At 43.4% G+C, this 18226-nt stretch overlaps 2 protein-coding genes across 2 annotated transcripts; one reads left to right on the top strand and one right to left on the bottom strand.

The window, feature by feature from the left end:
• The first annotated feature begins 5417 nt into the window (after window positions 1–5417).
• On the top strand, window positions 5418–6416 carry LOC102949327 (olfactory receptor-like protein OLF4). Its single transcript, XM_007088596.2, has one exon. The coding sequence runs from the start codon at window positions 5418–5420 to the stop codon at window positions 6414–6416; it is 999 nt and encodes a 332-aa protein (XP_007088658.2).
• A 9238-nt stretch (window positions 6417–15654) lies between these two features.
• Window positions 15655–17969, bottom strand: LOC122236019 (olfactory receptor-like protein OLF4). The gene is made up of 2 exons (XM_042976918.1): window positions 17962–17969; window positions 15655–16645 (listed from the first exon to the last, which is right to left on the bottom strand). The coding sequence occupies exon 2, from the start codon at window positions 16642–16644 to the stop codon at window positions 15655–15657; it is 990 nt and encodes a 329-aa protein (XP_042832852.1). The 5' UTR covers window position 16645; window positions 17962–17969.
• Between the last annotated feature and the right edge of the window lie 257 nt (window positions 17970–18226).

The following is an 18226-nucleotide window of genomic DNA, read 5'->3' as shown; positions in this document are numbered from 1 at the left end:
GCATAGCCAAAGCAATCCTGAGAAAAAAGAACAGACCTACCAGGTTTCAAGATATACTCCAAAGCTGTAGTAATCAAGACAGTATGCTTTTGGCACAGAAATAGACACATAGGTCAGTGGGACAGAATAAAGACCCCAGAAATAAAACATGACTAAATGGGTTTAATCTGTTACTTGGCTGTAAATCTTTTAAAAAAATTTAAGAGGTGAGACTAAGGGGAAAAGACAGTCTTTTCTTTCTTTCTTTCTTTTCAATATATGAAGTTCATTGTCAAATTGGTTTCCATACAACACCAAGTGCTCATCCCAAAAAGTGCCCTCCTCAATACCCATCACCCACCCTCCCCTCGCTCCCACCCCACATCAACCCTCAGTTTGTTCTCAGTTTTTAAGAGTCTCTTATGCTTTGGCTCTCTTCCACTCTAACCTCTTTTTTTTCCTTCCCTTCCCCCATGGGTTTCTGTTAAGTTTCTCAGGATCCACATAAGAGTGAAACCATATGCTATCTGTGAAGACAGTCTTTTCAATAAATGGTGCTGGGAAAACTGGGCAGATACATGTAAAACAATGAAACAGGACAACTTTCTTACACCATACACAAAACCAAAAATGGATTAAAAACCTAAATGTGAGACATGAAACTGCCTGAAAAGAACAGAGGCAGTAATTTCTCTGACATCAGCTATAGCAACATTTTTCTAGACAAGTCTCCTAAGGCTAGGGAAACAAAAGTAAAGATAAACTATTGGGATTCCATCAAAATTAAAAGATTTTACACAGTAAAGGAGACAAGAAAACAAAACAAAACAAAACAAACCTGATCTATTGAATGGGAGAAGGTATTTGCAAATGATATATCTGATAAAAGGTTAATATCTAAAATACACAAAAAATTCATACAACTAAGCAACAACAAAAAAACCCAAACCATCCACTTAAAAATTGGGCAGAGGTTCTGAATTGACACGTCTCTAAAGAAGACATCCAGATGGCCAACAGACAAATGAAGAGATGTTCATCATCACTCATCATGAGGGAAATGTAAATCAAAACCATGATGAGATACCACCTCACACAGGTCAGAAGGGCTAAAATCAGAAACACAACAAACAAGTGCTGGTGATGAAGTGGAGAAAAAGGCACCTCACACACTGCTGGTGGGAATGCAGCCGCCGTGGAAAGCAGTATGGAGGGCCCTCAAAACTTGGAACTAGAACGACAACATGATCCAATAAGTCCATTACTGTTTCCAAAGAAAAGAAAAACGCCAATTTGAAAACATATATGCACCCGTATGTTTATTGCAGTATTCTTTACAACAGACAAGATATGGAAGCAAACTAAGTGTCTATCGATAGAGGAATGGATAAGGAAAATGTGGCACACACACACACACACACACACGAATATTTATCTGATGTGTCATTCACAAACATCTTCTCCCATTCTTTGGGCAGCCTTTTAATTCTCTTGCTTGTTTTCTTCACTGTGCAGAAGCTTTTTACTTTGGTGAAGGTCCAATAGTTCATGTTTGCTTTTGCTTCCCTTGCCTCCTGCAACACGTCTAATAAGAAGTTGCTAAATCCGAGGCCAAAGAAATGGCTACCTGTGTTCTCCTCCGGGATTTTGATGGTTTCCTGCCTCACGTTTAGGTCCTTTGTCCATTTTGAATTCATCTTTGTCTATGGTGCAAGCAAGTGATCCAGCTGACTTTGCATGTTGCTACCCAATTTTCCAGCATCATTTTTGAAGAGACCGCCTTTTTTCCACTGGCTATTCTTTCCTGCTTTGGTGAAGATTGCCCGTATCATTGTGGGTCCATTTCTGGGTTCTCTATTGTGTTTCATTGATCTGTGTGTCCGTTTTTGTGCCAGTACCATACTGTCTTGATGACTACAGCTTTGTAGTACACCTAGAATTACCAAATGTTTTATAAATGTCAACTTTTAGCCTGTATTAAAAATACAAAACTCCTAGTTGATTTGTCAAAAGAATTATGAATCCAAGGATTATTGTACCCATGGTTTTACAGCAAATGAACACATCTTTGCTTGGTGGAGAGGGAATAGGTATTTTCTAGACTATCAGGAGTTGTGTTCCCACCACAACCCATGTTTCAAAGAACCAAGGGTCATAGTCAACACAGGTTCCTGAGCCATAGATTTGGAAAAAAACTTTCACTCAGGTCTGTGAAAAGTTTCAATGTTAGAGCTCTGGAGCCAGGAAGTTCGAGGAGGAGTAATAAAAATCGGATATGCCTGAATTCTAACCTGTATCTTGGGAACAGAGAATCTACAGAAAAAATTCCATGCTGCCCAGATATGTTCCCATGGGGAGATGGGCTCAGGGGTTGGAGTAATAATGGGAAACGTGTCTAAGGAGTTGGTGCAGAGAACAGATACAGCAAACATAAGGAGCTATAAATATTTCCTCTGCTGCAGATCCAGGCATGTTTAACCCGAAGCTGGAGGAGACGTGGTTTTTGCATTTGGATTCTTAAGCCTGGCTTGAATGCTTCACTCCTTCCTGTTCTGGGAATACAGCTTCACTCTCCATCATCAACCAACAGGAAGGAATTCCGACTTCCACCTCGAGACGTTCCTCTCACAGACCCCATCCAGGTGAGGCTCAGAGCTCAGCAGGTATTTCAGGAAAGGTTCAGAGAGATTGGTAGCTGAAAGCTATTTAATAGACAATTTAATAGACTATTTAATAGCCTGTGAGAATATTAAAAGGAACTACACCCACGAAGACTCATGAGGGAGAGGACTCCTTGCTTCAGAAAGAGGAGATAGGATTTTCAGGATAGAGAAGAGGTGAAAAACTCCAAACGGACCAGGGGGTGACTCCAAGCAGAGGGAAGCAGGGGTGTAGAGGCTCTGAGACCTGAGCCGGGCCTTCCGGGGAAGCTACAACTCAGGCTCGGTGTGTGTGAGATCGAAGGGGTGAGGCGGTGTGAGTGTAAAGCAGGTGGGTCGGTCAGGGGAGGCAAGCCAAGTGTTGGAAGGTATGGAATTGGGGGTTCATTCTCCAGGGGGGAGTCACTGGGAAGGGGTCAAGGTGGACAGTCGTGTAATTGCAATATTAGAAAGACCTCTTGGGTAATTGTGACTATTGGCTAGAGAGGCGCCAGCCCATGATAGGTGGAGATAGGACAAGGAACTGAAATAAGGCGATGGATTTGGGACCCCAGAGGTGGGGAAGCGATGGGGACTTTGAGAGAAGAAAAAAAATCAGCCAAATCTCCTCGCCAGTGAGAAGCACTCATTGTCAACACAGGAAGCTGTGCTAAGCTCTATATGGCGTATTCACTAAATCTGCCAACTACCTGAGCGGGATAGATACCTCTAGCCCTACCATTTGGGGAAGGATATTAGCATTGACAATAGTTTGGTTGGGTGGTGGGGGAAAAGAAGGGAGGGAAACAAACCAGAAGAGACTCATGACGATAGAGAACAAATTGAGGGTTGATGGAGGCAGGTGGGTGGGGATGGGCTAGATGGGTGGTGGGATTAAGGAGGGCAATTGCCGCCATGAGCACTGGGTGTGGTAAGTGATGAATCACTGAATTCTGCTCCTGAGACCAATATTACACTGTATGTTACCTGACTTGAATTTACAGGGGGGAGAAAAAGAATAGTTTGGTTGGTTCTCCAAGTCCAAATAGCAAACGTGTGGAGATCCCCAATTCAAAACCGGTTTCTGATTGTAAAAGTTTAGCATTTTATATCATTTAGAAAAGTTGTTCTTTAGCAAATAATTTCTAAAACCCTCCAATTTTCTTGTACCCTGTGTATTTCCTTTTGTGAATTGTGGGTGTCTTCCCTTGTTATTCTGGTGGGATGTCTTGCTAACATGAAGACATTACTACTTTTTCTTTTGGATAAATTGCTTTTTGCTGCTTTATTATTCTGGGCATCAAGGAGATGTGCCTGGGGTTGGGGGGTCGCCAGAACCAGGGTCACTTTCTCGTCACCAGCACCAGGGGCCACCTGAGCTCATTAGATCCTTCTCCCCACTTTTCTTGCTCTCAGTTTTTGAATTTGATTTTTATGTTTCTGTAAATACTGGACCCAAAATGATCACCTTAAAATCGAGACCCATATCTACATGCTCACTGTAGACTTATCTACTAGAATTTGGATGTTTTTGCAACTTATACAAAAGACAATCTGATATTGCACAGCTTGCCTTGTATCATTGTTTGCCTAATTATTGCGACTAGAGGTGAGAATAGTCTGGTTGTGACATGGTCCAAGGAGGCTATAGAGCATGTGTGTGTGTGTGTGTGTGTGTGTGTGTGTGATGAGCAGTTCTCAAGACAGAGGTCCTGGAACCATACCTCCAATACATGACCCTTAAAATACAGGTGCCAGATTACTACCGACAACGAATATAAGAAGGGTGCCTATTTCTATTCAAAGATTCCTTGGAGAGGAAATTAATAAAGTGCAAGGAACACCATGTGAAGGAGGGGTTCCTTGTGCCGGGAAGTTTCATCAGTGTCCGGGAGGCCACCTCATTCCTCCACATTCCCTGCCACCACCTCTCATCAGTCTTCCTCTCGCTCCTTCCCCTGGACACACTGGCTTTCTTTGAGTCTGGGTATTTAACACAATATGCAAACAACAAAAGGCAGCATGGTGAAGGGGGGTGGGAGACACTGGCTTCCGGTTGAGGAATTCCTTCCATGTTCAAGAAGGGGAGACTCACAGGAGTAAAAGGCCAAGCGAAGGGAATACTGTCAGTGATGCTGCACAGGCTGTGTGGTGACAGATGGCAGCTCCAAGCCTGGTGAGCAGGGCGTGATGTTGACACTTGTCGAATCACTGTGTGGCACCCCCCAAACTAACGTGACCTGGTGTGTCGACCACCCTCATGCTTTAAAAAATTAATTTAAAAAACCCACGTCTTTCCTCAGAGCCGTCGCACTCATGGTTCCCTCCGACGGGCACGCTCTTCCCCAGAGGACCTTGTGTCTCCTGTCTCCTCGAGGGCTCTGTTTACATGTGTGCCTGTGTGCCCAAACAACCACGAAGAGCCATCCCTCCATCCACGCTTCCCTTTACACAGGCTTTGTTTTTCTTCACAGCACCTGTCACCCCTGATATTTTATCTGGTCTCCTTTGCTTATCCCCTTTCTCCATCACTGAACCCTCCAGGCTTTTGTTTCTAGACACTTACACACTTTGCGTGAAGGTTAGTCAGTGCTCAAGGTTATTCCTCAAACGGGTGACAGAATTCCTCATTAAAAGTATAGAAAATATGAGCACTTGGGGAAAATGTTAAGTGTGGGAAGTGAATACCTATTCAGAGCTGGCATGGAGATGCTGAGCGGGGACAAGTTCCATACAAAAATGATGGCTATTCACTTTTGAATGCAAAATAAGAATCGTAGAATTTCAATGATATTTGCAATGTTCATTATTGAGAAAATCAGTCATGTTATTTTTTTTTTGTTCCCTGGTAGTCACCTCCAGCACATGAATCCAGGAAATGATACACAAATTTCAGAATTTTTTCTTCTGGGATTTTCAGAGAGACCAGAACTGCAGCCCCTCATATTTGGGCTTTTCCTCTCCATGTACCTGATCACTGTGTTTGGGAACCTGCTTATCCTCCGGGCCGTCAGCTCTGACTCCCACCTCCACACGCCCATGTACTTCTTCCTGGCCAACCTGTCCTTTGGTGACATCTGTGTCACCTCCACCACCGTCCCAAAGATGCTCTGGAACATCCAGACCCAGAGCAAAGTCATAACCTATGAGAACTGCATCACACAGATGTATTTTTTCCTGCTCTTTGCAGGATTAGACATCTTTCTTCTGACAGTGATGGCCTATGACCGCTTTGTGGCCATCTGTCACCCCCTACACTACATGGTCATCATGAATCCCCGGCTCTGTGGACTGCTGGTTCTGGTGTCCTGGATCATGTGTGTCCTGAACTCCTTGTTACAAACCTTAATGGTGTTGGGGCTGTCCTTCTGTACAACCTTGGAAATCTCCCACTTTTTCTGTGAACTCAATCAGATGATCCAACTTGCCTGTTCTGACACCTCTATTAATAACTTGGTGATGTATCTTGCAGCTGTGCTGCTGGGTGGTGCTTCCCTGGCCGGGATCCTTTACTCTTACTCTAAGATAGTTTCCTCCATACGTGGGATCTCATCAGCTCAGGGCAAGTATAAAGCATTTTCCACCTGTGCATCTCACCTGTCAGTTGTCTCCTTATTTTACTGTACAGCCCTAGGAGTGTACCTCAGCTCTGCTGCTACCCAGAGCTCACTCTCAAGTGCCACAGCCTCGGTGATGTACACGGTGGTCACGCCCATGCTGAACCCCTTCATCTACAGCCTGAGGAACAAAGACATAAAGAGGGCTCTGAAAAGAATTGTTGGGGATCCAGGGATGTAAGGGCCAATTGTCCTGGGGCTGAAGATGTCCCCATGATTGCAGGGCTCAGAGCCTCAGAGACAGGAGCTGCTATCCCTTTATCAAACTGTGGAAGTAGAATCTGATCTTTCTATTTCTTTCCTGGAATTTCCATTTGTTTGATTTCAACTTCTCTATACATTTAAGTAAATCATGTTATTAAGCTTCTGCTCTGTCTGATGTACAGTTTATCCTTTGTCCATTTTCATATGTTTCCAACATTTTCCCCATCCTTGGGTCACAAAGGCCTAGAAATTTCTGTATCTTACAATGGGAAAGTTGGATTGTTTTCTTTTTCTTTTCAAGATTTTATTTAAATTCATGTTAGTTAACATATAGTGTAGTATTGGTTTCAGGAGTAGAACTTAGTGATTCATCATTTACATGCAACACCTACCACTCATTACAAGTGCCCTCGTTCATGCCCATCACACATTTAACCCATCCCCCCACTCACCTCCCTCCAGCAACCTTCACTTTCTTCCCTATCATTAAGAGTCTCTTATGGTTTGCCTCCCTCTCATTTCTATTTTATTTTTCAGAAGTTGGATTTCTTAAAAATATTTTCATTTCAAATGACTTCTATCATGCCAAGTAGATTTCCCCAAGATTTCCCTAAAGAATAATCATTCCTCATATGGGAGGAAACTACACTTGGCCACTAAGCTCTTTACATAATTCTGTTGTCCAGGAGAATATAAAACCACAGTGTTCACCTTGAGTCTGTCAATCTTTTTATATCATTACCTTAACTACTCTTCCTGAGAATGTGGACTCTAACAGTGTTCCTTAAAATGAACAGGCTAAATGTCAGCCTATTGACATCGATGTCTAAGGTAGGAAAGCCCAGGCACTCACCTATGCCCATGAACATTCCCACAGACATCTCCCTGACCAGAGCCTATGCTGTGACTGCACTGGCCCTTGGGGTACCTACTGTGATTGCAAGGCACACCTCCACAACACCCATCTGGGAACTCTAAAAACACAAGGTTCATTACTCACAAATGCTGAGGGCACATGGGATTCCCAAAGGCCATTCAAGGAGGTCTCAGAGAGGGAGAGACTTTAACAGGGAAGGAAAGAGAGCACGATGAAGGATCTGGCTCTTGGGGGGTCCATGGGGGGAGTGACTATATTTTTCTGGGCTCATTTTTTATGGATGAATTTAAAACACGAGTGGAGTTGGAGGATGGGCCGAATGGGCCAAGGAGAGGGGGAATGGAGGTATGGAATGATAAATAATGAGAATGGAAGACACAGTGTGTGGAATATAGTCATCGATGATGTACTAGGGGTATAATGGGACAGGTGTCAGTACACCTGTGTGAGCCCCGCATAAAGTACAGAGAAGTTGAATCACTGTATTGCAGACCTGAAACTAAGGTAACATCGTGTGTCAACTACACTCGTGTAAACAGTTAAAGAAAAGGATAAATAGAATATTATCCCCCAGTACTCAAAAATAACAACAGCAAAGACCAGACAAAAAGCCCAGTAATGGAATGTGGGCACCGAACGGGAAAAGCGGGGTCACTCACAGTTGTTACCTAGATTACCAGGGCTTTCTAATGGGGGGATTTGTGGGAGGGGGGGCCTGCATGATTGTATAGTAACTGAATCATACGCCTGCCAATGTGTTAATATGAATGGTGGTCTTTGAAATGGATGCCTCAGAAATCAAAAGCCTAATGTCAGGCAATGACTGTACAAACAGGCTTCTGTGTCTCATAACTGGACTCTGTTGTTGTTGTTGTTGTTGTTTTTCTGTTATTCAGCCCGGCGTCCAGAGGCCTATCATAGCCACTGGCAAAAACTGATGAGCAAATATGTACCTCCCTGTGGAGTCAACATGGAAAGACAAATTGGAATAAACAGATTGATCTAATTGAAAGGGCGGGCCTACGCCGGCCGACTCCATCTTGTTCTGTGTTCTCCACCTTGAGTGACTATGTCCCAGACATGACCCCTTTTCCGGGAAAATCACAGAAACCTCAGACCGCGCCTCCTCCCCTTGAGTAACCTCCCGATCACCCGTTCAAACTTTCTGATCAAAACACGCCCAGCGACCTGCATAACAGGACTCCGACCCTTCCCCAGCCAATCGGCTGAGGCCATAGCCATTACCTCACCAACTGCCCCTAGACCCCTATAAAACCTTTGTCCTTTTGAAACTCGATCTCTCTCCCTGGTATCTCACCACTGCGTCGGTGCAGGTAGGGGATTGAGCTCGAGCTAGCTCGAATAAAGGTTCTTTTGCTTTTGCATCAGTCTCGGCTCCCTAGTGGTCTTTGGGGATCACGAATTCTGGGCATAACACTAATATGTTCTTGGTGTCAGAGGAGACCATAAACCCGAGGAGGCAAAACACCCATTGTGTTCCTATGCAAAATATTTCTTTTTCATGCGCTGCCTCTATTTATTGAAGCATGGAGGCTTTTGTCCGCAGCTGAGGTGGTTTGTTCACTGAGGTAAGGGGTTGCTTAGTGTCTTCTGTTTTATCTCCGAATTCGCTTCCCATTTCTTCTGAAAGCTTTGCAAAGCTACCTACTATCATGAGTCTTCCTACCGTCACATGAAATAGGTTCCTTTTCCCAGTATTTGTCACAAATGATGGCAAATGAACAGTATCAGCCCCACCCATTTCGTGCCTCCGTCCCGCCCTGAAATCGCTCCCACCTGCACGACCAGAGGATGCTTCACACGAGAGCTGGATGTCCTGCTGGCATGTGGCTCAGTGTCCCCAGTTGTTCTGCACAAACGTGCATGTCCTTCAAACTCTCCCAGTTACCCAGAAGGGAGCCCACTTGTCCGTAACGTCGTGGGAAATAAACTTGAATCACAGAACGATCATGAGTGCTCTCCTCAACGTCAGATCATTTGCCACAAATAAAAATCAGCACATCTTCTAAGTGTCTAAGGTCCGTTCGCTTGGGTTATTGTGTCAGTCAGCTACTGCTGTATAACAGGCAGTACTTGTCAAATGAGGTATCATAATACCTTTACAATCAAATGGAATCATGTGCAGGGGAGCGTTTCTGATCTCTGCTGGGCTCCTCGTGGGTCTGGGGTCAGGTGTGAATCTCTACATTGTGTTTCTCAGGCTCATGCGTGGTGTTGAGCTTGGCTGTAGTGCTCTTCTGTCTTCAACCAATTTATGGTCAGATACTGTTCCCGTTTGGAGGTTAATCTTTTTTCTTTATGGAAATAAACTGCTTTATCATGTGAAATACTTAAATGTAATTCCATCGTTCATACATCCATATTAACATTTGGCGTCCTTCCCCATTAGAAGTGCAATCTCCCAGCTCTTAAGTGAGAATCAGCTACCCGTTCTCTAGATCCTAACCTTAGCCATGCCCCATTCGATTTTTTTTCCACTGAATTAAATCTTCGGAGTGTAATTACACACTATAACCTGCATATGTAAAGTGTGCGCTTTGGTGAATTAAAGGAGCCGCACACAAATGAACGGTAGATGTTTCAAGTTTCTATTTGTGTATATTTTAATGCTGTCACATAAGCTTTAGCTGCTTTGTTGGAGAGTTTCTTTTCTAAGTTTATTTATTTATTTTGAGAGAGAGAGAGGAGAGAGAGAGAGATGGGGAGGGGCAGAGACAGGGAGAATCCCAAGCAGGCTCCACAGTGTCAGCCCTGATGCAGGGCTCAGTGCCGTGATGTTAGGTAACTTCTAAACATTCAAGCATCCTGAGACTTTGCTGAGTTCATGTATCAGCTCTAGCAGTTTTTTGGTGGAGTCTTTCGACTTTTCCACGTAGAGTATCATGTCATCTGCAAAACGTGAAAGTTTGACTTCTTTGCCAATTTGGATGCCTTTATTTCATTTTGTTGTCTGATTGCTGAGGCTAGGACTCCCAACACTATGTTAAACAGCAGCGGTGAGAGTGGACATCCCTGTCATGCTGCTGATCTTAGGGGGAAAGCTCTCAGTCTTTTCCCATGGAGGGTGATAGTAGCTGTGGGCCTTTTTTTGTACGGCTTTTATGGTGTTAAGGTATGTTCCTTCTATCCCGACTTTCTTGAGGATTTTTATCAAGAAAGATTCTGTATTCTGTCGAATGCTTTTTCTGCATCCACTGACAGGATCATATGGTTCTTGTCCTTTCTTCTATTAATGTGATGTATCACATCGATTTGCAAACATTGAACCAGACTTGCAGCTCAGGAATGAATCCCATGTGATCATGGTGAATAATTCTTTGGATATACTGTTGAATTCAATTTGCTCATATCTTGTTAAGAATTTTTGCAGGATATAAAATCAATGTACAGAAATCGGTTGCATTTCTATACAGCAATAATGAAGCAACAGAAAGAGAAATCAAGGAATTGATCCCATATACATAGACCTGGAGGAAACTGTAACTCACAGTGGTGCTGTGAGTTGACTCATCAGGAAGGGGTCACATTCATGGAAAAGGAAGAACAAAAAACCTAACTGCAGTTACTACTTCCAAACTGGTCTCTTGGGATCAGAGAGTCATTAGAGGAATGTCCTTTGTGTGCCAAAGGGTTGTCCACTTGGGAGCCATGCTGGAGTAAGAAGAGAGACATGTACCTAACGAGCAGATACAGGGTGCCGAAAATACCTCCTAGTCTCCTGTCTGTCAGTGTGTGCAACCTTAGACAGGAGTGGGTGTGGTTTTCGTCTGTTTGTTCTGAGTACTAATAATGGCTGGGGGCTGAAGCGTCTCTGACCTTCCTGCTTTCTCCATTGAGGAGAAAACGATCTATAATCTAGCATCCAGGGAGGAATTCAGCATCCAGGGAGGGATTCAGACTTCCACAAGGAGACCTTCCTGTCAGACAACTCAGCCTGGTCCATGGCTGAGAGGGTCAGAGAGAGTGGAAGTCGAGAACATTAATCTGTCATCTCCTGAGGGCCAATCCAATTTCGCCCAGAGCATATCGCTGTGTCTGTGTGTTTGCTCGCTTAATTAAGTTATAATGTATTTCTTCAGTGCTAATGTCAGTTTCACTGAATGACTGCCTTGAAGATGTTTCTTATTCTGTACCATTCAATTGCTATTATGGCCATGCTAGAAATTCAATGTGTGTTTCTAATGGAGTATAATTTTGTCCCCCAGGGGACATTGATCAATGTCTGGAGACACTATGTCTGTCACGCTGGAGAGGGGTGCACAGAGGTCAGGGATGCTCTGAACATCTTATAGGGCACAGGACACTCCCCACCACAGGGCAGGCTCTGGGAAGGATGGGTGCAGAGACTGGGAAACTCCTGGTGAAAGAATATCAGTATCTGTAATACAGCTGCTTTCAGGTCCTGCCTTCAACCTTGTAACACTTACTCTTACCCCAACAAATTCAGAATAACCCTTTGGCTCCTATTGGAAAGTTTCAACCACAAACAATGTAACAGCCCTATAAGTTTTTTCCCAGGCTGCTGGGTAAAGGAGACAGTTCTTGTTATTTTCCTTAAACTATCCCTCAGTTTCAGCCAAGGTCATATGTTTGATGACTGTCTGATTGGTTTTATTATTATTATATGCCCATAGGTTATTCTCTCTCTCTCTCTCTTTCTCTCTCTAAAACATTATGAGCATTTCAAATGATTCCCTGAGATCATTGTTTCTCAATTGATTTTTGCAACATATTTTGATCATAAAAATTTTTAATTTTATTTAAATAAATCTATCTTCTTACTTCTGACATTATGGCTTTATTTAGTGGTTTTGCTCACCTGTGAATGTTGTATGTAGTTTCCTTGATGTTCTGCTATATTGTATGGTTACACTTACACTGAGGTCATAATCCCTCTGATGTTGGTAACGTGTCTGCGGGAGAGGACCAGTTTCATATTCTTCCAGACAGATATCCACTGATGCCAGTATTAGTTTAGACATCCCTTTATTCTAGATGTTATTTACAATTCAACCTTTTCCAATGAAATGAAATGCAACCTTGCCATATGGTCAATGTCCTTATACTTTGAGACCTAATTTCTGAGTCATCCCACAAATACAAACTGAGCATTGTAGGAACATTATATATTACATTTTTTTGTGTGTAGGCCATTGACAGTTTAATTATGAATCCATGTTGATATCATTAACAGTTTCTTTTTTATAGCCAATTTCAGTTAGTTTTTAGTTTTACATAATTTTGCTGTGCACAGTTCTTTGGAAACTAGTCATTTTCAGCTGGTTTCATTATCCCTTATTTTTTAAATTCTATAATTTTTCATATTCTTGGGGTTTTCATACTAACCATATATTCACATACATTTGTGACAAAAACAAAAGTGAACAAAGAAGGTGAAATCCCTTCACCAGCGTATGTTTCTGTGTAGCACCAAGGACAGAGAACAATAATATAAATATACGGATGGCATCATGCGGTCAACCATAATCATGTGAAACAAGTTATTTGGTACAAAACTGGACTGTCGTGATGTCGGGAGCATTTACAGAGCATGGTCTGGGGAAGCCTCTGTCCACTGGCTGACATGCAGAATGAGGATTCGAGGTGTCCCTTGGGTTTGTGAAAAAGAGACCAATACCCAGAGTCCAAGAGTATCAATGAGAGGACCTCACATAGGGAAGGGAGACGAGCGCCTGGGTGGCTCAGTGTGTTAAGAGACCTCTTCTTGCTTTCGGCTCAGCTCAGATCTCACCGTTCGTGAGATTCAGCCCCTTGTTGGGCTCTGTGCCCACAGCATGGAGGCTGCTTGGGACTCTCTCTGTCCCTCCCCTGCTTTGTGCTCTCTCTCTCTCTCTCACACCCTCCCTCCCCTGCTTGTGCTCCCTCTCTCTCAAAGAAATAAACATTAAAAAGCGAAAGGGATAACAGGGCTGCCCTCACCTGCTGTCAGCCCCCATGAAGACGAATTGCCCAAGTAATGATGCGAGAGGCACGTGAAAGCGAAGTCTTCCGTGGTTGACCTTGTAACTGCGCACCTGGCAGCCAATCGTGTGCGCTTCCTTTTGTGAAGTGCTGGCTTATCCCTTTGCTCATTTTTTCCCTTGGCCCCACCATATGTAAGGTGTTTGACATTAGGAAGATATCGGCACTTTCGTCTTTGGGGGGAGGTAATGTGTTCTCACATGGTTTTTGCTGGGCATCAGGGGAGGCGGTCGTGTGCAAAGCTGTCAGAAGCGAGGAGGTTACTACTGTTTGTTACAGTCCCTCGGGGACCCTCTGAGCTTCTTGGATCCTTGAATTTCAATAAATAAAATTTAAAAAGTTGGGGTACTAACCTTTGGCTGTGTAACAGTTTAGCACAAACAATTAGGAATTTCATTATTAGATCACAACTTAAGAGTCATCATTTACTCCCTCATGATGAAGTATTTACTATAAGAGATACATTTCGATTTTCTGCAGCATAGACTAGCTTAGCACACTAAAGGGATTCTATGATTTGATTTTGACAAAAGTACAATCTATGAGGTAGTATTTTCATGAGCTGTATTTGCTATTGTAGAAATGGGCTCAGAGGAATTCAATGTTCTGCTCAAAGGCCAAACCAATCAGCATGTAATCTTCATTGCAATGATGTTGGGATGTTTCCGGTTCTGAAACTCTGGGAAGTGGTTCCCAACCAGAGCTGCTCTTGGGATTTCTGTCCATGTCTGAAGAGGTGCTTCTGAATACCTTCAGCTGCAGGACAGCACCCGACAAAAATAGTTATGCAGCTCCAAGGGTCAATGGCGAGAAGGTGAGGAAACCTGTTCCACACTAAGGTTTCTCCACTGTGCACACAATTCACCAGGGACTGTAGTTGAAATGCAAATTCTGATTCCTCAGGTCTCCAGGGGCCCCGAAGACACTGCTTCTCTAACAAGCTCCCTGGTGGTGTTGATGCTGCGGGTCCTGGATGTGGAGAACAGACTGACAGCAAAGCTGTGGTCCCTCGTTAGGAGAAATTTAAGTTAGAATTAAAGTTGTTAAGATGGCAATACTACCCCAAAGATCTACAGATTCAATGATAATTTGAAAATAACAAAAATGGGGTATGCTTGGAAAACATTTTTAAAACCATCCTAAAATTAAATAAAAAATCTTCCAAGCATGAGCACAGGAGGCCATCCCATTTATTTATGTAGTCTTTAATTTCTTTCAGGACCATTTTATTGTTTTTATTTATAAGTCTTTTGACGGCAATAAGTAATCAATCATTCACCCCAGCGAATAAATCCCCTTAAACACTGCCACTGCTATTCCATACTTGATAGAGAGATGTACAGCTTGAGAAGAAATGTAGAGCATAGTAATAAAAAGGAGAATTTAAATTTGCTTTATCATAGTCGAGGTCATCTTTGACTCCAAGGCCGTATTAAGTCATTCTACTTTTTTGAATTTCTGTTTCCGTGTAGACTCCACTGGTAGACAAGTTTTTGATAATCAGTTTTGCCAGTGACTAATGTAAGCACTGGGGACATAGAGCCTGAGAAGAGAACGGGATCCTAATTCGGAGAAAAAAAGCTAATGGCCCATTATGAAACACACTGGTTTGTTCATCAGGAAAAACAGTTAAGGCAGTGATAAAGGAATGACGGACTCAAAATGAAAAACTGTGGTCCCAGAGTTAGAATAGAATAGAATAGAATAGAATAGAATAGAAATGGCCTATTTGCCAAATTGAATTTATTCCAACAGAGAGGTAACAAATCACTATTCTTTTAGTAAAACTAAAAACATTATTATGTGGAGTGATTCTGTCATTGGTGAAGAAGTTACTCTTTTTTCTTTAAAAATTTTTTAAAATATATTTTTTTTATTTTTTAAGGGAGAGAGACAGAGGCAAAACATGAGTGGGGGGGAGGGCAGAGACAAAGGGAGAGACACAAATCTGAAACAGGCTCCAGGCTCTGAGCTATCAGCATAGAGCCCAATGCGGGGCTCGAACTCGGGCACCAGGAACCTGAGCCGAAGTCAGATGCTTAACCAACTGAGCCACCCAGGTGCCTCTGTGAAGAAATTATTCTTAAGGAATCCAGGCAGTTCCATGAGACAAATGAGAACTCCTAATTTTCTCATATCACAGCTTGCGAATCAATTTAGAAATAAAAGAAGAAGATGAAGGGAAAAAGGTTGGATCACAGAGAGGGAAAAACTTAATACAATGAGGAACTAAATTGTACTGAGTGGTTGAAAAAATAAAAATTCCAGGAAATAAACGAGAGAAACAAACTCTATGTCTACAATCTACTTAAAAAAACACACACAATTTCTGACGCTAAGACTTTGAGGCTTGCAATCCTGGGAAATTCTTCAACCGCAGGACAATTGGACCTTTTCTAACTGCCATTGCAGAGAATCTCCTCAGAGCCCCCTTTATGTCTTTGTTCCTCAGGCTGTAGATGAAGGGGTTCAGCATGGGCGTGACCACCGTGTACATCACCGAGGCTGTGGCACTTGTGTGGGAGCCCTGGGTAGCAGCAGAGCTGAGGTACACTCCTAGGCTCGTACAATAAAATAAGGAGACAACCGAGAGGTGAGACACACAGGTGGAAAATGCTTTGTACTTGCCCTGAGCTGAGGAGATCCCACGTATGGAGGAAACTATCTTGGAGTAAGAGTAAATTATTCCAACGAAAGGACCACCACCCACAAGGATAGCTGCAAAATACATCACCAAGTTATTAAGAAAGGTGTCAGAACAGGCAAGTTGGATCATCTGATTGAGTTCACAGAAAAAATGTGGGATTTCCAAGCCTGTCCAGAAGGACAGCCGCAACACCATTGAAGTTTGCAACAAGGAATGCAGGACACTCGTGATCCAGGACACCAGGACCAGCAGTGCACAGAGCCGGGGGCTCATGATGACCGTGTATTGCAGGGGGTGACAGATGGCCACAAACCTGTCATAGGCCATAATGGCCAGGAGGCAGATGTCCAATCCTGAAAAGATTATGAAAAAGTTCACCTGTGTGATGCAGTCCTCATAGGTTATGACTTTGCTCTGGGTCTGGATGTTCCAGAGCATCTTCGGGACGGTGGTGGAGGTGATGCAGATGTCTACAAAGGACAGGTTGGCCAGGAAGAAGTACATGGGCGTGTGGAGGCGGGAGTCAGAGCTGACGGCCAGGAGGATGAGCAGGTTGCCAAACACAGTGATCAGGTACATGGAGAGGAAAAGCCCAAATACGAGGGGCTGCAGTTCTGGACCGTCTGAAAATCCCAGAAGCAGAAATTCTGATATCCGTGTATCATTTCCTGGTTCCATGAGGTTGCACTGACCACGAGGAAAGACGATGGGAGACATCATTAATTTTCACCTGAACAGCATCACTCACATTGTTGCAATGCTACGATTTATATTTTGCTGTCAAGAAGTTGTAGTGAGGGTCAAACATTTTCCAGGCATTGTCTAGACAATGATTCCGGGAAATCAAAAGCCAGTATACTCCAGTGATGGAGAATGAACAGAAGGAAATAAAAATATCAGTAGGACATCAGAGGGTGTCAAGTGCTGTGAAGAGAACAAGAGGAGGTATAAAGGAGAGTGTGGATACAAGTGTTATTTTGTAATTGGTGTTCAGTCAAGAACAGTGAACAAGGCGACATCTGAACGGAGACCTCAGGGAAAGGAAGGCGGGAGCCACGAGCATGTCTGGGGAAGTGTGTGCTGGCTGAGGGAATGGCCTCTGCTAAGGCCCGAGGATGATCCTACTTTGAGCTATTTGGGTCCCAAACAGGAAGCATGTGTAGGAAGGGGAGTGAACAGGAGGGAAATCAGAGACAGTGTGAGGCAATTTCAAGGAAATGGGCGCTGCTCGTTAACCCGCAAGAAAACAGAGTCGTATTTTAGACTCTACTTGCGAAGTCTCCTGTAAATTGACATCGAGCCCTCCTGAGTACTGTGTGTTGATTGAGTTCTGGCTTCTGTATTCACCTTAGAACATATTAGACCATGTACCCTTGTTCTAGGATTAATCCCACTCCAAAAAGCATGCACACACACACACACACACACACCCCAAATCATTGTTTCTCTGGCTGTGTTCTTACCATGACTTCTCACCCCCAGCCCCCGTGATTAAGTTTGGAGGGAGTATAACTCAAGCTGGCCAAATCCATAATCATTCCCCTAAACAATGTAAAATGTTACCTGAATTCCAATGAACAAGCGTCCCGTGAATAACATTGACAAGTCAGACTGGCATGTTCATTTTCGTTCCTGTATTTGAAGTTTTTAATGTTTATTTATTATTGAGAGAGAGAGAGACAGAGCGTGCATGGGTGAGGGGAGGAGAGAGAGGGAGACACAGAATCCGCAGCAGGCTCCAGGCTCCGAGATGTCAGCACAGAGCCCGACGCGGGGTTCGAACTCACAGACCGCGAGATCATGACCTGAGCCGAAGTCAGATGCACACCCATCAGCCTTTGATAATACACAAAATCCCATGCAGGCTCCATGCTCGGCATGGAGACTGATGCATGGTTTGATCTCATGGACCATGAGATCATGACCTGAGTCGAAAGCAAGAGTCAGATGCTCAACGGACTGAGCCACCCAGGCACCACTGTATTCCAATTTAGTTGGTGAAGGTTGTTTCCTAAAGGCTGGCACAGGTGGCTATCCATCTATAAGAAAATAAAGTTTCCCTAGTATGCACATTTTAACAATTCAGAGGGATTAGAGATCTTGAAGTAAATGGAAACAGTACATTTTCAGTGAACGTGCATAAAAACGCAGATACAAGCCACAGGTGAGCAAAATCATTGTAATTAAGACAGGAAAATCAGAAGTAAGAAGATGGATATATTTAGCTATATAAAATTTAAATCATTTTGTGGACATAATA

The sequence above is a fragment of the Panthera tigris genome, chromosome A2 (assembly GCF_018350195.1).
Source record: "Panthera tigris isolate Pti1 chromosome A2, P.tigris_Pti1_mat1.1, whole genome shotgun sequence".
Classification (NCBI taxonomy): domain Eukaryota; kingdom Metazoa; phylum Chordata; class Mammalia; order Carnivora; family Felidae; genus Panthera; species Panthera tigris.
The sequence above is the reverse complement of the archived record's forward strand: the minus strand, read 5'-3'. Positions and strand labels throughout refer to the sequence as shown.